Source organism: Syngnathus typhle, linkage group LG18 (assembly GCF_033458585.1).
Source record: "Syngnathus typhle isolate RoL2023-S1 ecotype Sweden linkage group LG18, RoL_Styp_1.0, whole genome shotgun sequence".
NCBI classification, from domain to species: Eukaryota; Metazoa; Chordata; class Actinopteri; order Syngnathiformes; family Syngnathidae; genus Syngnathus; species Syngnathus typhle.
The window spans coordinates 3,846,278-3,869,155 of NC_083755.1; the positions used below are offsets into that span (position 1 = coordinate 3,846,278).

Sequence of the window (22,878 nt, forward strand, 5' to 3'; positions counted from 1 at the left end):
AAATAAGAAAAACGTTTTCTTAGGTCCATTATATTTTTAATATTTTGAAAAATGTTTTTGTTTAATCACCCACTAATATGTAACATAATCATAAAAAAAATAAGAGTGTAGTAGATGATCTAATATTAATCCTTATATTTTGTGTCAATAGCTAACAAAATAGAAATGGAACATCACAGCTGTACTGTCATTTCATTTTAGAGTAGTGTAAAAATATTATATACTGTATTGCCACCAAGCCTTTTATTGCAGGAATTAAAATATATATAATATAATATAATATAATATAATATTAGCCGTGCTGCGGGGCAAAAGTACACATCCACGTAATGCTCTGAACCGAAACCCTGCAATTTGAGGGTTGGCGGAGGTTTAGAATTGCTCTGCCGCCCCCTCGTGGTTTAAGTCTAAAGCACATGCTTAAACCAGTAATAGCAATATATAATGAATATATACTAATGAATACTATATAATAAAAGTATATTATTAAATAGTATATCATTAATATAATATTAATTATTAGTATAACCAAAAAGTATAATATTAAATACAAATATTACTGGTTTAAGGATGTGCTTCAGACTTTAAACCAAAAATATCAATATATAATGAATATATACTAAAAAATACTATACGATAAATATATTTGTAATACAAGTATAATATTGAATAGTATAATATTAATATAATATCAATTAATTGTCAGTATAATTAAAAACTATAATGTCAAATACAAATATTACTGGTTTAAGCATGTGCTTCAGACTTAAACCACGAGGGGGCGACAGAGCAATTCAAAGCCTGCGCCAACCCTCAAATTCCAGGGTTTCGGTTCAGTACATTACGTGGATGTGTATTTTTGCCTCGCAGCATGGCTATATTATATTATATATTATATTATATTATATTATATTATATTATATTATATTATATTATATTATATTATATTATATTATAATATTATATTATATTATATTATATAAGTATTATATATCCATCCATTTTCTGTACCGCTTTTGTTATACTATATTATATTATATTAATAGTAAAATCATAATAATTATTATTATATTTATTTATTATTAGTAGTAGTATATATTTCATATTTAATTGTATATTTCGTGTCAAATCTACATATATATTATGTATTTATATTAATGGTTTAAGCATGTGCTTCAGTCTTTAACCGCAGGAGGGCGACAGAGCAATTCAAAACGTCCACCAACCATCAATTACAAGGTTTCATGTTTACAGTGCTTACGTGTTTGTGTACTTTTGCCACGCAGCATGTATATGTATATTATGGCCGGAATACGGCCCTGTGTACGATACAGGAGGACCCAAGAAGCCAAGGCGCCCTTACATTCAATTATTTTACTAATGTATGTTTTCATAAAGTGTAGTCTTGTAGAATGGGTGCTTATTTCATCGTTCATCTTTTCAGTGACATTTAGAAAGCAAATGATTCCCATGTCAAGACAGTACACTCCCACAGGCTTGTTAGTTATTATAAATGACTCATGGCAGTGTCAATGTTTTCACTCTATTTGCTAGTCCCCCCCATAAAAACTGCCAGACATTTTACACACCTCTCAGATAGAGCTTTCCTAAACATCTTCTAGGTTGGAGTTCTTGGAAAGGAACCTGCGTGCAAAAGGTGAGCGCAGCCTGCGGCTCACGTTCATCTCGTAGGCGTAGGCCCGTCAGTCGGTGGCAAATCAAGTGTGGGATGGGAAGCGGCAGCCCGTTCGCTGTCGCAGCGAAAAGGAAGAGCGCTGCGGGCCTTCTCGCACACTGTCAAATCCTTTGCGTGTTCACTCTTCTGACAAGAGGAATCACACTCAAACAGCCGACCTGTAGCACTAAAACACACATAAAGGGAGAATAGCATCAGGAACTTTTTTTTTTTTTTTAAGTAATCCATGACCCCCAACCAAAGTTGAGTCTGAATAAGAATAGTCGTTCTCTAGTTTGCTGAATCGGCTCACTAATGAGGACAAGGAGCATGCTTGTGCATGGAGCTTATTATCAAGGATGAACTAAATGCAACAATGACTTCCCATCCACGCTCACGTAATTGTGGAGTAGTACAAGAGTAACTCTCCACCCATCCACCCACTCATGTTCACTCCACCCATCCTGATTCCCTCCATCCTCACTGTCACGTGCAGTGGCCCATGCTTTTGAACAGGAAAGACCACCGTATACTGGTGACAGATGTGTGTGTATGGGGGGGGGGGGGGATTGGTGGGCGTTGTTGCAAAGTGTGGTGGCGTCATCCGTGAAATCCTTGGAGGGAAAAGCAAGTTGTCCTAACGACTTAACGGAGCAGATGTGATTAGCATATCGGGAGTCCTGAGAGACCAAACATGGGATGCAGGCGTTGAAATGCATGAAGTGAGAGATGCTGTACGCACCAGTAGCGTGACAAAATGTCACGCAGATGAGAGCGAGTCCTTGTGGCAGACAAATCAGAGCAGAAAAAGGCTTTGGGCTGTTTCTGTGCCACTCCCATGTGTATGTTATACTGCCCCAAGTGGCCAATTCGTGCATGTATATCAGGAGCAGAAAAATGGCCATTGAATTGAAGCACAAACTGTATTATTGTCTTTTTAGGTTTTCATTTATGCTATAAATGTTTGTTTTTGCACTTTACTGTTGCATAGATTTTATGCAATATGCCATTTTGCTTCCATTGTCATTTATAATGCTATATAAATTGATTTTGACTGAAGGGGAAATTCAACAATAATTGTACAAATTAATTGTAAATGGAGGACCCAAACTCATAAAGTTGGTTGCATTATATATATTTAGCAAACTGATTTTGTTTCTTTCTTGCATGTGCCCTCCTAAGCGCGCATCTGTGTCTGAGGGTCTTGGCTGAAGTAAGCCCACACACTGCTCGGCGTGTGCGGAGGGGGTGATACCTCCAGAAGCGCATCACATGCAGGACGACAAAAGCCCCCCACTGGACGCAGCGTTTGGTTGACACCCCACCCGTCAAAGAAGAAAAGAAAAAATAGTAGGGAAGCCTTCTCTCGCTCGTCTTTGAAGCAATGTAGTGGAAAGGGGAACGGGGGGATCTCCGAGCGCCCGGAGAAGGGTGGGGGGTGGCCGCTCGAGGAGCATCGCCGCACGGACATGAGCGCCCAAAAAGTGTCTTTTTTTGCCATTTGAGGATGGACCCCGCGGAGGCGTTGGTGTTCTCCTTGGTGCTGGTCATCATCGTGGTGTCGTTGCTGTCCAACGCGCTGGTGCTGATCTGCTTCGCGTACAGCCCCGAGATCCGCAAGCAGGCTCCGGGGCTCTTCAACCTCAACCTGACCTTCTGCAACCTGTTGCTCACCGTGGCCAACATGCCGCTGACGCTGGCCGCCCTGGCGAGCCGCGCGCAGCCCGGCGGCGACGCCTTGTGCCAGGCGGCCGGCTTCCTGGAGACCTTTCTGTCCACCAACTCCATGCTGAGCATGGCGGCGCTCAGCATCGACCGCTGGGTCGCGGTGGTCTTCCCGCTCCGCTACCACTCCAAGATGCGCCACCGGGACGCCGCCCTGGTTTTGGGCTACACTTGGGCGCACTCCATCAGCTTTTCCACGGCCGCCACTTGCCTCTCGGCGCTGGGCTACCACCGCCTTTACGCCGCCTGCACGCTGGCCGCGCCGAGGGAGCGGGCGAGCGGACGCACGCAGTTCGTCGTCTTCACGGTCCTCTTCCACGCGTTCAGCTTCCTGCTGTCCTTCATCGTGCTGTGCGTCACTTACCTCAAAGTGCTCAAAGTGGCCCGCTTTCACTGCAGGAGGATCGACGTCATCACCATGCAAACTCTGGTGCTACTCGTCGACATTCACCCCAGGTGACAGTAAAAATAAACATCTTGTAAATAGTTACTTTTTAACCACCACTAAGGAACTTAGAAATAACGTGTATTCCTCTTTTATGTTTCCTACGCCAAGGAAGTTCATTTATGCCACTCTTTGTGTTGTTCCATCATGAAAATAATGCTGACTGTCCCGTTTGTTACCGCCACCATTGTTCTATTTTATTCTCTATTATTATTATCCACTACTGCAGAAATATTAAGATGGATCAATATTAATTCATGCAACTAATGCCTACATTAAAAAAATGACAGAAATGGTGTCTTTTGGATTTTTCTTATTTTCTAGTGTTCGACAACGTTGCCTGGAAGAGCAGAGGCGGCGGAGGCAGCGAGCCACCAAGAAGATCAGCACCTTCATCGGCACCTTCATGCTCTGCTTCGCTCCTTACGTCATCACAAGGTGAGTCACAACGCTTCTGGGAGAAAGTCCCAGGATCTCAGGATTGTCTTGCCCCTCCTGCCTGCAGGATCGTGGAGTTGTTCCCGGCGGTGCCCATCAGCCCCCACTGGGGCGCGGTGTCCAAGTGCTTGGCGTACAGCAAGGCGGCGTGCGACCCCTTTGTCTACTCGCTGCTGCGCTACCAGTACCGCAAGACCTGCGGCGACATCGTGGACCGGCTGCTTAAACGCCACCGCTCCTCAAACGAGTCGAGGCCGAGCCCAGAGGGTCGAGGTCTCAGTTTACCCCGGGTGGAGTGACGACGAGGAACTGCCGTGGACTACGTGCACGAGCGCCTGGTGGAGTCAAGGGTAGCTATACTGGATCTTCCAGCACGTGACTTGAGTGAATTATTTATCGAAGAGTGATACGTAGCACTGAACGTTCCCGATCAAGTGATTTGATCGTACTCAAGTGCATCTTAATCCGGATGATTTCAGCTACAAGGAGTTTTATTACTCTACAAGTGGATGGAAAGTCCCAATTGTGTTTATTTTATGGTTCCACTGATTGTACTTTGTGACCCATTTTTGGCCCACATTTACCCCCCCCCCCCACTACAAGAACGATTTTCGTCGATGTATGTAACCCAACACAGTAACAAAACGATTAAAATAACTAAACGGCACTTCCGGAGCAAAGGGGCACGTGCCTGTCCCTAAGGGTCACATAAGTAGCCTGAAAATAGTCAGTGGTGATGGGATATTGTGATTTCCTAGGAATGTTGTAGACGTGATCCTTTGAAAAGAGAGACTTCTAGAAATACAGTGTTGCATATTGATATTTACCGGTTCCTAATTATTGCTGATAATTATCAAGAAATGATGATTGGTATCTTTGCATAGTTGATAACAAAGGTAGCAAATGTGTTATTTCTGAAGTGTCAATCAAACTGGTAGGCCTCAACTCAGTCTGGTCGATATAGTGAGGGAGAATAAAAAAACGTTGTGCAGTTTAATACGATAGTGATGGTGTGCACGGACGTAATGTTTATCACCATTATCATCGATCAATAATACTTAAGCAGATTGGTGCAGACGCCGAGTCGTGGGTTGTGTCGTAGCGACGCAGGCGCAATCTGCCGCTAATTGGATGACAAATGTGCAGCGTTTCAAAGCACAACCACAATTAGATGTTTACAGCCACACGCAAGCGCATAACGCTTGTATTTATGTAGTAGACGAATCTCGACTCGTTGTTGTCTGGATGTATGATTCGATGTCACAGAGCATGCTAGCTAAACACCTTTAGCGTTAGCAACTATTTGTGTGGCGTACTGTACTGTTGGACACACCAAGACAAATAATGCCTTAAATGCTGTAGTCTGGGTCACATGGACTATTTTCCAAACAAATACACAACTATAGGAAGAAATAACTGTTGCCTTATTACATGTGTGTGTCTGATGTGTGTTTTTGTGTGGCTGCTGATGCTTTACACGGACAACAATAGTTGTTATTAACCTCATGATTGGTGGTTGTTTTGAAATTTTTGATCTGATTTGATAGAAAGTACATTGTGTCGTGACGGGATTTAAATGCAAATGAGCTCTGGTGGTAGGACCTCTTATTTTTGTTTTGTGTGGTCAGTTTGAAATATCACAAGCTAAATGCTAGATGCTAATGATCCGGTATTGATGAGGACAATTACCGAAATTGTAACGCGAGCGGAGAACATAATGGCGGGTTCAGATTTTGTGACCTCCGTGATTAAAGTGTCAACACAATAGCGGCTGATGCTGTTGTCATTAATTCGATGGAAGAAAATGTGCGCACATTTGAGATAAAAATAAAAAATTGACCACCCCTCGGTATGGGCGTCAATGTCTGGGCCGTATGTGCATTTGCACCTCGAGAACGGGTCGAGATGATAAACACAGCTCGATGGGTCCGAAGTGACATCCTGTGAAGTGGACACCTTGGCAGGAAAATGTTCGTCATTGTGCTCTGATCGTTTTCACATTTATAGAAATAGTCAGAAATTTGGGGAGGGAAATGAAAATCTCAATTGGAGTAATTCAACTTTATTTCATGGGAGGCAATGCGTGTATGTGTTGCATTGCCTCTGTGGTGGTTTACATAATTTAACAGGTCCTGTATGTACATATATGAGATTAGATGCTTTTATTATTTACACAAAAATCATTTTTGGGATGGCATTGTTGCCTCGCTAGATGCCGGTTTATTATTTGTATCTTGCGTTAAATTTTCAGTAGCCTGTCTATGGCGTTTCCTATAATAAGTTAGCATAAGCTAGCGGACTTTTGGTCGATGCACTCAAATGGTTGTTTCATTGTAATATGTGGATCCAACTTTGAGTCTTATTTTCAACATTTTCCATCTTGGAGATCCCCACAGTCATCATTAGGTTTCAATCCTCAGAGTTCTAACCCACTTTCACGCCGCCATTAAGTTCCCGGACGTCTGTCACCGGAGCGGCGGGCTTGTAGCGGCCTAACAGGCGCTTTACCGCCGCCTTGCTTGTTGAATCGTTCCATGATCTCCCGGATGCGTGACAAGTTGGTGCGGCCCAGCGTGAAGTCGCAGCGGGTGGCCCCCATCTCGTAACCCACTTCGCATTTCTTGCTCACCATGCTGTAGCCCTCGGCCCTCGCCGTCACTCGGTATTCGCCCGGGTTCAGCAGGCGCCAGTAGTCCCCGTCGGCAGCTGGTACGTACATGCACAAATTGAAAGCCACTCTGATTTGTGGTTCCCCCATGACAGATTGTGTACCTGTGCGAATGTCGTGGCTGATGCCTTCCACGGCGATGGTAGCGTTGGCTATTCCGTTGCCTTGCAGGTCCCTCACGATGCCTTTAATCCCACGATGCACCTGTGGATGCATCAACAAGCGACAGTGTTCTTACAAGCTAACCAAATCCTTAAATTACCTCAGATGTGTCTATATGTTATTTTTCACTGTGCGTGGGTTTTTTATGTGCGCGTGTGTTTTGCCTGTTCCATGAAGACGAGAAGAGACTCGCGATTGTTCTCCCACTCCTCTGGCAGCTCGCTCTCGTGAGGGAATTTGTCGCAGCCCACGTACATCGACAGCTCAAAACAGTTAGTGTGGAGGTAGCTGAAGTCGTTCATGCCTGCCAACACGCCACACACACACATTCGTCATGTTTCCATATGGATATTGGGACACTTTTAGTGAAGAATAAGTGACATCAGCATCCGTCCCAATACTTTTGACTATGTCAACTAACTGCCTGCCGCCGTATGCCAGGACGCCCCGTTGATGGTCCCGTCTTCTTTGGCGAAGTCCTCCCTGTGGCACACCCTCCGATTGGCGGCTGTCATGAGGCGGTGGGTGGAGGCGTAGGCGAAGGAGAGCCAGCGGAACACGTGGTCATCCGGCGTGGGCGTGGGCTCCCGGGTCACGCCCTGCGAGCGGGTCTTGTCGTATGGGAAGGTCACCACCAGCTCGCCCCCCTGGAGGTTGCCACCCAGCACAAAAGGGATCTTCTCCATCCAGGTGATTAAAGCGCGGGTCTCCACGGCAACCTGCAGCAGGATTTAAATGGAGGCTTTTGAAAATCAAACATTATTAATTTGATTACTAAGCAGCCTTCTGATAGCGGTGCAGCGGTCCTGATGCTACTAGCACCTCAGCATCTATTTTGGAACCCCCCAGTGTGTGACTCACACCAGCCCACGTCACAACACCGCCGATGAGCTTTTTATAGACGCTCGGATTCTATTTCCGCTTGTCACTATCAGACGGCGGCGCTTCCGCTCCTCCCGAAATAGCCGCCGCTTCTACGCCCACGTGCAGCTTTTTTTTTCTTTTTCTTCTCAATCCTTTCCAGGCATGGCAGCCCCTTGCTGTGGGATTTGCCAGACCGTAGGTGGTAGTGTGGAGGGGAGGGGGGATTTTTGAGTCATAAAGTATGTGTGAATGCTCTTCAGCAAATTAAACCACAATAAATAATACGAGACGGAAGTAAAGGCGAACTAACCGAAGCGTTTTTGGACTGGTACCAGTCAGGAACGGAGACATAGTGGTTGGCCATCCGGCGTGGGATCCACTTTTTGGCCTCGGCCTCCCACAATATGGTGTTGAGGTCCGGGAAATTGTGGTGGATGTCGATGCCGTCGTTGCTCCACCGACCCAGAGACCAGCCGCTGAGCTCGGATCCCTGCGTGGCACCGGGAAGACATGTTTGATTGTATTCCCCCAAATGATCTTATTTTGGTTCTGTTGCAGCTTTTAATCCTATTTGCTGGATGAAAGGTGAAACGTTGCAGGCGTCCTCTGCCGCATCCGCAGCCCACCTACCACTTGAAAGGCTTTCTCGTACCCATCGGGGTTGACGGACGGCAGCAGGTGGATGCGGGTCTCGTCCACCAGGTGTCGGACCCGCTGGTTGCCCGCCAGATACTCCAGGCACATGAACTGCATTAGCAAGAGGAGCAGCTCGCGACCCAGCACCTCGTTGCCGTGGGAACCGGCCGTGTAGCGGAACTCGGGTTCACCTGGACGCCAAAACAAGTAAGTCTGAGCTCATGCTGAATAAGAAGCATTTTGTACAAACACACTCACCCACTTCGTGCTCCCCCGGGTTGTCGGAAATTTCGATGGCGTACATCTTGAGGCCGCCGTGGCTTTTGCCGATGTTGTAGATGCGAGTGATGTTGGGGCACATTTCGTTGACCACCTTCATCAACTGGACAAAAACAAACTTGCTGTCATGTCACTGTAAAACCATATTGTGATTTCCAATAACATGTTAAGCTAATTATTGCTGACCCCGACCACCATTTCATTTTCTCGCCTTCGTCTTGAAGCACTAAATCCATATTCTCATTCTGCCTCTTCAGCAATTTCTCCTCATTTGACTCTAATCCTAACTCCGGCGTGGGGGTGTTCACTAACAATAGCCATATTCAATGCATTATATAAAAGCGGCAAGGTTGAAGGCGAGGCGCGCTATCAGCTAGCTGCGCCCTCAAAAGAAATGTCAAAGGGGTTGGCCGGGGAGGAGGAGGTGAAAAGCCTCTGGGGGTTTAAAAATAGCACCTCCTTTCTTTTGCCAGGGCCTCCCCTTGAAGCCACAGAGCCAAGAAGGACGTGGTCCATTTAGCTGACTTTGATGGCCACGCTGGAGCGTTTCAAGGAGCCACATAAAAAAAAAAAAACAGTCGCGCTGTGCGTACTACCAGACGACTGACCTGCCTCATTTCCTTGTAACTGTGAAGCATGAAGTCCAGCTCGTCAGTCGTTATGACCTCGTTGCGCCGGTGGTAGTAATTATTCGGGTCTGTGGGGTAAAAAAAAAAAACATAATCTGCCTAGCGACATATGATGATCTCGGCTCACCTGGCAAAGGGCATCCGAGGATCTCGGCCCTCATGCAGATGCTGCCTTTGTTGAACCAGGACTGAGGGTTGACCCGGATATAGCGAGCAACCAAGGGAGTGGGAAAAATGTTGCGCACCGGGATCTCCTTTTCTCTGTTTCCTCTGAAGATCTACTGAGGCAAACGAGATGCTGAGTCAGGACTCATTGGGCACGTTAGAAATCAGCAGTGGGGAGTCAACATGGCCGCTCGCACACAGCCCTCGTTGAATGTCATGAAACCTTTGGAGGTTTACTGGACCAAAGTTTGGAACGCCCGCCCCCCCGGCACCTTTTGGTATTTACGAAGACAAATGGCGGCGTTTGGCATTTGGCACAAGAAGACGAGTGGGTGGCTTGTGGCGGGGGAGGGGAAAGGGGGGCGGGAGCTTAATCAGGCCACAGAATAACCACTTAATCACATTTATAGGATCAATAATTCAAGTCACCGATGGTTGCGAGATCTGAGATGAGCTTGGAGGGTCGTTTGTGTTTAGCGTTAACGCTCAGATCAACAAACCACGCTCCTCACCATGTCCTCGGAGCCGTTCTTCACCGTCACCCAGGCGTGACTGTCGTTGCTCACCATGACCTTGTAGGAGGTCACCCAGTCGCTCCTTTTTGACAACACAAAAACATTTACAGACTAATTTTGCTTTTCATTGGACAGACATGGTTTTGTTTGCTAACCTGGCAAACAAATTAGCTTTTCCTGTCATTGGTCAATGTTTTTTTCATTGACTGCTAAGTAGAGTGACAAATTACCAAATGAATGGGATACTTTAAAGTAGTTTGAAAGTTTAGTCCCAAAACCTTGACAAATTCAGAGCACAGCGTTTCGGAGTCTGACAGTAAAGTAGGCCAAAAATGTCCCGTCATGTCTCGGTATGCTGCGGCTAGCGGTAGGTCGAGAGAGATTCCTGCTCTCCTTGATAAAGACATAAGCGCTCGGCCGGTCCCGCCTCGGTGGAATTCCCGGCTCGGCTAATTAAGGCGGCGTTGTGGAGACAAGACACGAGAGCGAGGCCGGCTACACGGACCGCAAAGCTAATTGCGAGAGATTCTGTCTCAGGCATCACGGATGGTGCAAACAGCAGAACACAAAGCACCTCGCTTTTTTTTGGTTTTGTTTTCAAAAGTAAGAGTATTTCCAATTAAGAAGATTGGAACGTGTCAAATACAATTACATAGCAAACGTCAGGAGGGGATGGGGGTGTATGCAATTGTTGATGAGGCGTCAAAACAATGGCGGTAAAAGTTGTGTTGCTGCTGTACATTTGTCTTTGCTGTGATATTGCAGGCGGCACCGTTCCGGTTCATCTGACAAATATCCCGCGAGATTGTAGCCGCCTGTGTCACGGTAGCGACGGCACGCAGAGCCCCGGTGGCTGAGAGCCTTTGCAGCTGCCATGTAGGACTATCACCAGGCCGCTCCGTTAGGTACACTTGTGTTGTGGAACCCCAGCAGCATTTCTGTTTCGGGATGTTTTTGTTTGGCGGCGTGCCAGGAGATTGTTAAAATACCAAATATGTGCCGTGGCTCAAAATGCAACAATGGGACATCTTTGACCCCTCCCGTGGTGATTCTCCTTCAAAGCAAACATGCGCTAGTGGACATTTTTCATCCTCGCCGCGTGACCATCTGCGCCTCGGCGTGCGTGCGTACTCACGACCAGAGGGAACTGCGGCCTTGTGTGATGACTCCCGTGAACTTTGTCAGCCTCCTGGCATCCACCTCCAGCCACTGCAGCGGGTCATCCCTGCCGGCGCACCAAGCCCCGTCGTAGAGGTCGTCCTCGTAGAGGCCGGCCTGCAAGGGGGTGGAGCTTTAGTCCAGATGGACGCCAAATTCCACCCAAGTACTAATATCTCAGCTAGCAAAGGCGTGGTTAGAATGCATATTGTAGCCCAAATTTGCCTGGTAAGTTATGAAAGGAGGGGAAAAATGCTAAGTATTTCTCCGTAATTCAATTTAGCCTCACCTGAATGTTGAGACGACCTCTGTGCGCTCCCAGGCCGTAGCGTTTGGTGGTGGACGCGTGGAGCTGGAAGTCGTCGATCTTCAGCGTCTCCAGTCCCATGGGAGGGCACTCTGGGTAATGTGACAAACTTGTTTTATTTTATTTTTGTTCTTTATTGTCTGAAACAGCCCAGCTATTTTTTTTTGTCTGTGCCCAATAAATCGACTACATCAATAGTCAGGCATGGGTGAGGCAGTATGTTGGATGCACTTAATTTGGAAAACTAGAGCCACAATAATAAAAAAATCGAGTGAAAAAAAATGCTGCACATCATGGAGGAATGTTTTCATTTTGCAGCTGGAAGTGAAGTTTGGAGCGGACGTCGGCCATTAAGTGCTTGCAGAGGCGAAGGGAAATGTGAAAAGAAGTAAAAGATTGGACGCTCTTTTCGGCGGCATCATGTCGATGGACGAGAGAGCGAGAGAGTCGCGGCCAAGCGAACATTTTTTTCTCGCTTTTCCCGCTCAAGAATGATGTAACATCGACATGCGGCCAGACAGTCTTTTTTTTTTTTTTTTTTTTTGGAGGAGCACTGCGGATATGAATGTTTCATGCGCCCTCATTTTTTACTTTACCACCCAATGAGACAATTTATATTTCGCGTCATCGACTAAATTAAAAAACCCCAAAGTCAGAACGACTTCAAATTCCCTCCAAAATGTTTCTCGTGGAAATCATCTCGGAACATATCTGAAGGACTAAAAGCAACACGTCACACATTGCATATAAAATCCACTTGGCTGTCGGACCGTAAGATATTAAGAGTCCTCCGAGCCGGCCCAGCTTTAAATCATTAACGTCATCTGCGTGCAACTCTTTGACAGAACCGCACGGGAATAAAACATCTGGTTGGAGGTTGCAGGCCTCACATGTCGTGTATTGGAGGGGGGGGGGTCAAAAGTAACACGATGGACTTGATTCCTTACCGCCTTTGTATCGCGTGGGCTGTCCGTCTCCTTCCAAGCTTCCATTTGGGCTTTTTGGGTTGCTCTTCTTGTTCTCGGCTTTTTTATTGGCCGATTTGTCTAAGGGAAGAATGTGCAGATTGGCTAGTGAGCAGATTTGCTTCTGTTTTCATGTTTGATTTGTGTTTAAAAAGCAGATGTCTGTCAAGCGGAGAGAGAAGACAATTAAAATGCTTTCGATGATTTAGTGACTGTTTTCGGCACCGACTTGACAATACCGTTTGACTCAACTGGGGTACGCTCCGGTTCGTCATCCATCAAATACCCCGCGAGAGGCACGACTGGGCCTGGGAGTCACATTCCATTGAAGATGGAATGAGGGGGAACGTTTTTCTTTTTTTTCTTTATTCAGCCAAACGTCAAGAGTGCACCCAACAATCCGTCACACATCTGAAAGTCTTTATCCTCCAATTCAGGCACGGAGGAACGCATCAGGTCACCATCGCATTCCCAGAACTTAAGCTCAGATCTCCTTTATGGACTTTTACAAGGTTAGATGGAAGAAGCAGACAAGACAGGTGACACGTGAGGTCAGGTTGTGTGTGCAGCTGCTTTTCATTACCCGTCGACGGAACCGCTTCAAGTGCCGTGTGCTACTGTGTGTGCTACCAGATCTCATTTATTCAAATTTTTTTTTTTTTTTGTCACAGCTTGAATTCATACGTTATAGCACGTTGCTATCGTTGGCATGTTTTGGGGGGAGAAAAGTCGACTTGGCAGAAATTGCACAGTGTTGATGGATGTACACGCAGTGGTGGACGTTGTTGTTGAGAACGTTTTCCCAGCACATCCATCATGTTGTCGATTGATTTAAGATGTCGGCTGAATTCCCGGAGGGCTAGGAAACTCAGCGCCAAACCCGAACTCCCTGTCTGACTTAATCAAGCGGCGTTAAGGACATGCTAGTGAACGCTTTTGTTGTCTGAATCTTGACTCAATCGATTTGTGAACTTCAAAAGCGAATCTTGAGTGTGGCTTTTTACCTGCTTGCCTGCCGTTGTCTCCTTTCCCTTTGGCCGCTTTCTTGCTGTATTGTTTGGGTGGCTCACGTCCTTCGGGCCCCTCGGGCATCTGGACTCGGGCGTACTGCTCCCTGGTTAACAGCTCCTGCATGTAGTAGTCCTGGTCTTCGCTGGTTGAAGCCTGGCTGAGGTCGGCCAGCCCTGCCAGGAATCCCAGCAAAGCCAGAAGGAAGAAGAGGTTGCGGTGCTGACCCGTCATGATACCACCCAAGTGGGGAGGGGTAACTCCAGTTAAAGGTCCTGCTGGTGACTCCTTAGGAGCCTGCTGCCGCCGTGCTCCGCCACGTCGCGTCCCATCCAATGCTTTTTCAGAGTTCACAAAGTTCTCCAAGTCGCTGATGAGAGCAGCGGAGCCAGAGGGTCCATGGATGCCTCAGCCTGTGAAAAATGCAGAGAGGGAGGGAGAGGCGCAAAAGGGAAAGAGCTCTTGAGTTTGGACGCTGGCAGGTGACTCGAAAAAAATCTTTTGTGTGTGTGTGTGTTTCTGCTCAGGCAGGCTGCACACACACTTGGAGTCTCTGAGAAGTGTTCAAGATCCGCATTTCCTCTCCACCTCCTCCCACTCTGTCTGCTGGAAGCCTGGGAAAGTTGCCTCTCTCTTCTTTTAGGAAGTCCAGCACCTGATAAGCTGCAAAAAAAAGAGTTTTGCATCCCTCCAAATTGCTCTGGAACTTTATCTGGACACACAGAGAATGTCCCGCCTCGGGCATTGAGGAGATTGCGAGAAGACCCACCGGGACAGCTTTTGACGTTTCATCAAGCTGAGGCAAGACAAACTTGGCCGAGTCAAAAAAAAAAAGCGTTCAACTCACTTGAAATTAAATGTGCTGCTTCATTGCACATTACTGATGCGGAATTAATTGTAAAAGTAAAACAACAACCAAACAAAATAAAATAAACCAATCTTGAAGGAAAAGTTGATCCAACTCTGGAATCTTAAGTGGGTGGACTGGCACACTATCAAAGTCTCACTTCGCCCACTCCAAATGGGAAGGCCATCAAGTGGATCGGATCATTTTCCAGAAGATGCATCAAAGTGCAGCCAGGACATCCCACACAGCAAGTGATCACTTCCTGACTACTATCTGAGCCTCCATCAAAACATTCCGAGGAGTAACTTTCAGCATGGACGATCGTGTTCCAATTTCTTTTGCGATATCAAGTGAGTATAGAAACTATGCCGAGAATCAAAAACAAAACACTTGAGATTATAGCCTAATAATGAACGCTGACATACTCAAAAGGTTCTTTTGACATGGACGGTGGAGGGAGCGCATGAAGAAATGAATTGGCCTGACTCCACACGAGCGATGAGTGTTTTATTTGCCGTGCACGCGTGGAATGTTAAATGAGTCGCCTCTGTGCTCAGCTTGAGGCTGAGAAGAACCACCAGGGTGGAAGAGTGATGGCTTCATCTTCTTGCCTGCCATAATCTCTTAATAAGGCCTTGCTTCAATTCACTTTCATGGAATTTAGAGGAAAATAACCCCTGCGCCGTCGCTGCTTAATGACAAAGCAGTCGGCAGATAAGACAGCCTTTTTCTTTCCGGTGAGGAATATAATGACAGCTTTGCTCTTCAAAGCGAATGTTTTAATCATATTTAATAAGCTAGAATACACAATACATCAAAAGCCGATCGGGTGTGCCGGATTGGACGGCTGCCGACGCCGCTAATGAATTCTGATGTTCGAGCAAGACCGACATGCTTTGTCTTGTCGGGCCAAATGTATGCTGACATATTTATGGCTGTTGAAGAAAGGCGCGTTACAACCTTGGAAGCGACGACTTTGACACATGTGATCAAAGATGGATGGCGAATGGCTGAATTAGAGGAACTAACTTTTTTTTTTTATAAGCTACTACTTCGGCATAGTTTGACCTCAATCAGTGAAAGTGGGGCGCCGGTGATCAGAGGCGGAGGTTAGAGGCCGGCGCGTTCAATCAGGGCAGTTGCTCTCCTGTCGCCATGGCAACCGTGAGAATCTCGGGTACCGCTCACGTTTTTTTTATTTTTAGGGTGCTCACACTTACAGGGACAAAACTATGTGTTTATTTATTCATTGCACAAGAGACACATACACACCCAGAAATAATTTTAGACACTGTTGTTGCAGGTTGCTGCAGTAACAGCGTTACTTTGACTCGCCACACAACCGCCCACGCCCCCCCCCCCCCCCCCCCTCCAACACCTGCTTTTGTAATCCCGTGTCCACATTGGCGATGTGTTCCATGCACTTGGACTGCAGTTCAAAAAGAAAGGTGGGAGGGAAAAACAAAACAGATGTCAGATTCTAAACATGCACATGGATGCAGTGTTAAAGTCTGATTCCGTACATTTTGTTTCATACTAAAACAAGCAATGAAGACTGCAGGAAGTCTTGTGCAAGTTTCAGCCAATTATTTAGTTTTCATGTGCTGCCAGCATTCCTCGCTTGCTTCATCATTGCTAAAGCTGCCTCATGAACATTCTGTTGTCTTTTTTTTTCTGTAGATTGAACAGGGGTGTGTAGACTTTTGCACTCGGTGTAATTCTGCAATGAACAGGACGTCCTTTTTTTCCACAATGAATAAACGGATGGCTGTGATGTTGTCATGCAAACGGAGGCACGCTGAGTGGTATTCACCTCAGTGTCCAACGTGATCTTTGCTCTGTTGTTCCGTCACCCTCCCACCAGTGCTCCAGTGGCATTTCAGAAGCTCGGCCTCTGCGTGCATCCAGCCTGGTGGCTCCAGAATCAAAGTTCCCTCCCCCGAGGTGAACTTTATTAATATTCCCAGCTCCCCCCCCCATACAAAATCTCTGGTGACCTGACGCTCATGCAGCGTCTAATTCGGTCATTTTCACAATATATTACATTAGGACAAAAGATGTTTGAATAACAATTGTGAGGTCCAAGGCATAAATGCGGTTCAAATATGTGATAATGATTTGAATTTACGATGTGGGACTTTTCCCAGGCCTTCCGACACAGAAATTTGAAAGAAGACAGACATAGGTCAAGTAACTGGATCGGAATATATCCGGCCATGTATTACCATCTAGTGGAGAAAATAGGAAGTTTACAGATAAGTGGCTAGGTTTTGCACCAATTAATGGAAATGATCATAAATATTTTTCTTGACTCTGCAAAATTATACAGTTGAATTGTAATACTTTACATTTTTTATGTATTCATCGCTATCTGGCAGCAAGGGAAAAGCAGTATAAATGGGTGGGGCTTAAGATACACGTCTTTGTTTTTATGGCTGTTAAACCGGTTTTGCTAGTACATAATACAAAGGTGTTTATTTATCAATCAAGTCGTCTGTTGGAGTGGTTGCAAATAAAATGTCTTTATTATGCAATTGTTTGTTGGGCAGGAGTTATGGAAGTAATTCTGATTATTTATATATTAATTGAGTTCAAATTAATTCAAGTAGTTTGACGTTACCTACTATTCAAATTTATCAGTATAATTTGTTAAATTCTTTAATTTGATAACATTAAAATAATACGGTCAAGGGATATTTGCAATTCCAACCTCACCACTTGTCGGCAGTAGCGTGAAATGCGCGCACAGTACTGGCAAAGACAGACGACGCAGAAGAAGAAGTTCCAAAAGGCGGAAATGAAACATTATTAAACACTCCGCCACAAGAAAAGCATTAAAACTGTTATTACGGAGGACTGGCATGGTCGTTGCTGAATTTTGACCAAGCTTTCGTTACTGGTAAGAACTTTGGCGCGGTGATTTAAATATTTCGCGCGAACTGTTCGTGTAAAACGACGGCTAAAAAGGCTGCTAACAGGATTTAGCATCGCGGCTAATTCGACAGTATTGTTTAGATACACCCTGGACCGAACATAAGGTAAATACCGAACAGGTTCACTATATAAATGACTTTATTTCGCCACATTTATATTTCTTTACGACTAAAATGTCTTCTTAAGGCAAAAGTCGTTTCCTAAAAGATTGAGAAAATAATTTGGTACATTATGGCGAATTAAAAAACACCGCGGTCAACCTGGCCCATTCTGACATGTTGAAAACATGTAAAATGAACGATAAATAAATTCCGTGTAAAGCTGTTTAGCATCTCCACAAAAAACAACGTTACCAATTCGACATTAAGTAATTTGTTCAAAACTTTTTGACATCTTGTAAAATTAAATTGAAAACAATTAGACATCTTTAATGAAATCAATGTATAGGCAATTAAGTGACATGTGTATTTAATTGTCTTTGTTTTCTCCTCAAATCCAAAAATAGTATGTCTGCAACTAACAATTATTTTAATACTGCATTAATCTGTCAAATCTAAGGAAATCATCGTTGCCCCCCCCCCCCTCTCATTCATGCAGCACCTTCTGGAGTCTGATCACCGACTTCACCCACCGCCAGTGCCTGAGTCGCCTGTCTGGTTTCATTCCAGCCCGGGGCCGCCCCATCCGTAAACAGCTTCATCCATCTTTGTTAATGGCGGGACGCGGTGGAGGCGCGAGCAGACCTAACGGAGCAACGGCGGCAGCCAACAAGAGCTTCCAGTTCAAGCTTGTGCTGCTGGGGGAGTCAGCAGTGGGCAAGTCCAGCCTGGTGCTGCGCTTTGTCAAAGGCCAGTTCCATGAATTCCAAGAGAGCACCATTGGAGGTAAGATCACACATGGTTATTTTTGTAGTTTTGGATAGTAAGCTATTTCTGGTGTTACCCTGGTGTTTCAAATTTCATTTGTTTGAGTAGGTTTGTTATTTTCATCTCTTTAATGTTTTCCAACAAGCTTGTGTACTTTGTCCACCTAGCGGCCTTCCTGACCCAGACGGTCAGCTTGGACGACATCACGGTCAAGTTTGAGATATGGGACACGGCGGGCCAGGAGCGCTACCACAGCCTGGCGCCCATGTACTACCGAGGCGCTCAGGCCGCCATCGTGGTCTACGACATCACCAACGCGGTGAGTCGCACTTGCGACCCTTACACACACAATTCAACGCTGCATAAAACAACAATACATGCATAATGAGTAAAATATGGTAGTGGTTTGGGGGCTGGAATGGATCAAGGCCATTTCAATTAATTTCAAAGTGGAATTTTAATTTTAGGGCCTGACCAAATTAGTCACAGCCAAATATATATATATATATATATATTTTTTTTCCCTACACAATTAAACATAAGACAATGAATCATGACATTATAACATCCCTAGATAATCAGAAAAAAAATATTCTGCTTGTAATTCATGAGGTAAGGGACCAAAAAAAGAAGTTAATTATTATTATCTTTTTTTAAAATTGAATAGTTACGACTAATTCAGTTTTTTTTTTTTTATTTGACTGCCAAATTTGCTTCCTCACAAAAATACCCATCAGTTAATTCTATACAAGTAAATTAAGTTATAACGTTGGGCACGGAACAAACTTGCAAACTTGTGAGTCAAGGTATGACTCTTTTTCTCTTTTTTTTCCCCCGCCATTTTTTTTTTTTTTTTTAAACCGCTCTTTATCCGCTCTCAAATGAAGGCAAAAAATCCAAGCGACGCCTCGAATCAGGAAAAACTTGTGAGGGCACTAGGAATTTTGGAACACACTGTATACATACGGTACTTAGCGCTACGAGCGACAGCAAGGCAAGTAAAGCTTGTCGGTCCTCAGGACACGTTTGCGCGCGCCAAAAGCTGGGTGAAGGAGTTGCAGAGACAAGCCAACCCAAACATCGTGATCGCTCTGGCCGGCAACAAGGCGGACATCGCAGACAAGCGAGCGGTGGAGCATCAGGAGGCACAAGAATACGCTGAAGAAAACGGGCTCCTCTTCATGGAAACGTCAGCCAAGACCGCACTCAATGTCAATAATATTTTTATGGCTATTGGTAAGTGTTTTTTCTTTTTGTAATAAAGGCGGGTAGGCCTTTTAATTTATATCTTAGTGTGGAATAAAGACTGAAAAGTTTGCGATTATGTCTACAGGCCGCAAGAGGGCGTCAAAGCACTTCAATCAGCATCATGTTACTTAAACAACTAATTGGTGTTGAATTATTTTTGCCTTGCGCTGCTTTTGGCTGTTAAGCTTGGTTAAATTCATATTTTTAGTTCTGCAAACAAATGTAGTCCTATTATGTGTTATCCAAAACAATTTTTGCTGCTTCTCAATAACCTGTGTCCTGGTCTATTCTCAGCCACCAAGCTACCAAAGAACGAGCCCCAGACGGGCGGCGGCCAAGCAGGCCGGACCGGCGCGGGAGTTAATCTGCACGACACCGCCTCTCAGAGCCGCAGCAGCCGTTGCTGTAGCGGCGCCATGGGCGGCGGCGGCAACTAGAGCCTTCGTCAGGACAACACTTAAGAAAAGTAACACTGGAGGACAGGCATCCCTCTCCTCCCCCTTGCCGCCTCTTCATCTGCTCTAAAACTGAAATTTAAAATGCAATGATCTGGATCCTCTTTTTTAAACGACAAGAATCACAAGCTAAGCGGGATGATCCCTTCTGACTGGTCTCCTTCCATCTATCTACCTCCCTCCTCATCTTCATCACTTCCTATTTCAAAACTGTCTTCTGATTATTATTTTTTTTTGGTGGATGATTTTTGTCTCTTCCCATCTTTGCGTGGGTATTGTGTGTATATTCTGTATGTTTATGTGTATATAAAAACAGTATATATATTTATATACACACATGAATACTATATATATTATATACTGTTACATACCATGTGTAGTAGCTTTCATCGACTTCCCTTTTCAGCAATCACCAGAAAATAGACTTTGTTTCCAGGAACGTCTTAATGGAGGTTGATGTCATCGTCATTGATTTAAATGAGAATGGTGGAAATAAGGTGTACACATGAAATATAATAAAGCTCATGCAAGATCATATTTTATGCTTTGTGCTTTGTCTTCTGCTATGTCACCAGTGGGTATAAAAAGTCAACACAGATGTGCTGGTTTTGTGAGCAAGAAAAATTATTTTCATACCTTTTCCATTAATAGCATGACTTATGCAACTCAACTGGGGTAAAACAAAAAAAAGCCACATCGCAGTTTACAAGCGTGTGCCCACTTGTGCAACCACAGTATTGTGTATTTTTATTTTATTTGACTTCTCTTTAAAACTTGGGTTTTGTAGACTTTTATATGAAGGCTCATGATCAACTTGGCTTATTTCTCAAAGCAAAAACAAAAAGATCTGAAAAATATGCAGTGTCAGAAAATTCTGTAGTAGAAACCATGTTTGACCACTAGATAGCAGCATCTCACTGCAATCCAGGCGTTTGTTGCATTTCTTTTTCTTTTGTATCTCGAAATGAAATGAATAATTGTGCACATATAGAATTGTCTAGAAAACATTTAAGTACTGGTATTTGATGGCCACCCTAAATAGGAATGTACATTTTTATGTCTGTACAGCTGCAGTAGCAACTTGCTTTATTTTTACGAGTTCCACTAAATATCTGTAAATGCTTCAACGTATGTATGACACATCCATTTCCAAAATCAAGTCGCGTCTCCATGGGAATCATAATGACTGTCCCCCCCCCCCATCCGCTGTACTGCAGTGGTTATGATGATGCATCATCTTCTTCTTCACTCGCTTGCAAGATATGCAGCATCGCTGCCAAAGAGCAGGCAGCCCGTTCTGTTCACAGTAAATAATTTCTCATTTGCGCCGCTGTCAATCACCATGTGTCATGGAGAGGAACTCATTTCATGCTTGGCCTGTGTGAATGGCAGCGGCGGAAGACTCAGGAAGAAACCCCTCACGCACCTTTTACCTCTTTCTCTACCCCGCCGGTGATAATTGTTGTTTGTGTCCAATTTGCGCAAGAAATGGACAAGCAAAAGTGGCCTTAATGGTTGTCATAACAACAAGGCTGTTTCAGATTAGCCCCCTGTGCAGTAAAAAGCTTAAATATCAACCTAGACAAATTTGCCTTCTAATGCATTGTGTTTATCTTTTGGGGGCTGGGAGAATTGTCAGTGAGTAGCAAGGGCACGAGCACGCGGCGTTTGGATTGCCTCGCTCGGAGGTGCGCGCAGATAACAATCCCATCAGCGACGCACGACAATAATTGTCTGTTATCTATAATGAAAGATCGCGCGGTGGAGCCGTGTCGAAATGCGCAAGGAACACAAATGAACGCATCAAGTAACAAATATGCTGAGTAACACAGAGACTGGGAGAATCACAGAAAGTTGTATAAAAACAGTTGGATGTGTGCATTCAAAAGAGAAGGTCAAAGGTCACTACAGGTTATATTGCATTTTGAGCTGACACAAATTTACTTTTTGTGTCAGCTCAAAATGCTGCACATAGATTTTCAAATCAATAATAATAGTATAGATTTTCTCATTTATTTTCATGCAAATATGTGGAAGTAAGTGTTCTTAATTTGATATTGATATGTGGACTGTATTGGGCATCTCTAAGGGGTAAGGTAAGAAGGCTTTTAATAGAGTATGGAAGTCATAGGAAATTGTAAATGTTGCTTTTGAGGTTTTCATTGAAGGTGAGGCTTTTATTTTGAAGAGCACGATGTCTGTTAGAGGAGCGGCAAATGTTGCCACAGCGACGGGCTTAATTGAAATGTGTCGCGGGCCTGCTACTCGTGCTGAACAAAAAGTGAGCACTTATGCTAATGTTGCCGCCAAGTGCTCCTGCTAAATTTAGTCCTGAGAGCATCCTGATCGGCCTTTCTTGAAGTGGACCAAGCCTGTTTTGGTTCTTTTAAAAAAAAAAAAAAAAGACCCTTGTCTGCGCTTGTAGGCCAGCACATTCGTGTTAGCCTTTATTTTTAGGGTGAGCGGCCTTACGCCGGGGTCATGTAGCAACTTCAATAAGAAGGACATAGCTCAAACTCCAAGTATGTTTCCACTGTTCATCCAGCACCAAATGGCCAACAGCTGAGCCGCAACTCACCGAAGCAGGTTAACGCCTGAATTAATCTGCAGGCATGCGCTTTTTGAACATGGCCCGGCTATGTTAATAGAGAGGGGAGGGGTGAGTGGGCGGGATCAGCCAAGGATGCTTGCTGACAGGGCAGACAATAAGAGTGACAGCTGCGGAGGATTTGATGTGTCCGCGCCGTGCAACTTTTTCCTAATTGATCATAAATCAGATTAACTGTTTATTTGCATTAGTTGGTGGGGCGGCTATGACACATCAAATATGGAAGGCTTGCTGACGAGCGGCGGCATCGGTGCCATGTTGGATGTGTCGAAGAGAGCGAG

General features: G+C 44.9%; 3 protein-coding genes across 4 annotated transcripts; 2 read left to right on the top strand and 1 right to left on the bottom strand.

Annotated features, from left to right (window-relative positions):
- The first annotated feature begins 3,008 nt into the window (after positions 1–3,008).
- Positions 3,009–4,723, top strand: LOC133143107 (G-protein coupled receptor 26-like). The gene is made up of 3 exons (XM_061264864.1): positions 3,009–3,856; positions 4,170–4,283; positions 4,351–4,723. The coding sequence occupies exons 1-3, from the start codon at positions 3,183–3,185 to the stop codon at positions 4,580–4,582; spliced, it is 1,020 nt and encodes a 339-aa protein (XP_061120848.1). The 5' UTR covers positions 3,009–3,182; the 3' UTR covers positions 4,583–4,723.
- Positions 4,724–6,329: 1,606 nt separating this feature from the next.
- Positions 6,330–14,380, bottom strand: cpxm2 (carboxypeptidase X (M14 family), member 2). The gene is made up of 14 exons (XM_061264390.1): positions 13,636–14,380; positions 12,614–12,712; positions 11,649–11,758; positions 11,337–11,476; positions 10,199–10,283; positions 9,649–9,799; positions 9,501–9,589; positions 8,872–8,995; positions 8,608–8,804; positions 8,288–8,467; positions 7,535–7,832; positions 7,278–7,417; positions 7,056–7,155; positions 6,330–6,989 (listed from the first exon to the last, which is right to left on the bottom strand). Exons 1-14 carry the CDS (start codon positions 13,871–13,873, stop codon positions 6,730–6,732), a joined length of 2,211 nt encoding a protein of 736 aa, XP_061120374.1. The 5' UTR covers positions 13,874–14,380; the 3' UTR covers positions 6,330–6,729.
- A 2,845-nt stretch (positions 14,381–17,225) lies between these two features.
- Positions 17,226–20,524, top strand: LOC133142832 (ras-related protein Rab-5C-like). Of its 2 annotated transcripts, none has more exons than XM_061264423.1 (5): positions 17,226–17,385; positions 18,018–18,304; positions 18,454–18,605; positions 19,306–19,522; positions 19,829–20,524. In XM_061264423.1, the coding sequence occupies exons 2-5, from the start codon at positions 18,133–18,135 to the stop codon at positions 19,969–19,971; spliced, it is 684 nt and encodes a 227-aa protein (XP_061120407.1). In that variant the 5' UTR covers positions 17,226–17,385; positions 18,018–18,132; the 3' UTR covers positions 19,972–20,524. The 2 variants fall into 2 exon arrangements, with proteins under 2 accessions (XP_061120407.1, XP_061120408.1); XM_061264424.1 differs by having other exon boundaries at positions 17,383–17,524.
- Positions 20,525–22,878: the final 2,354 nt, after the last annotated feature.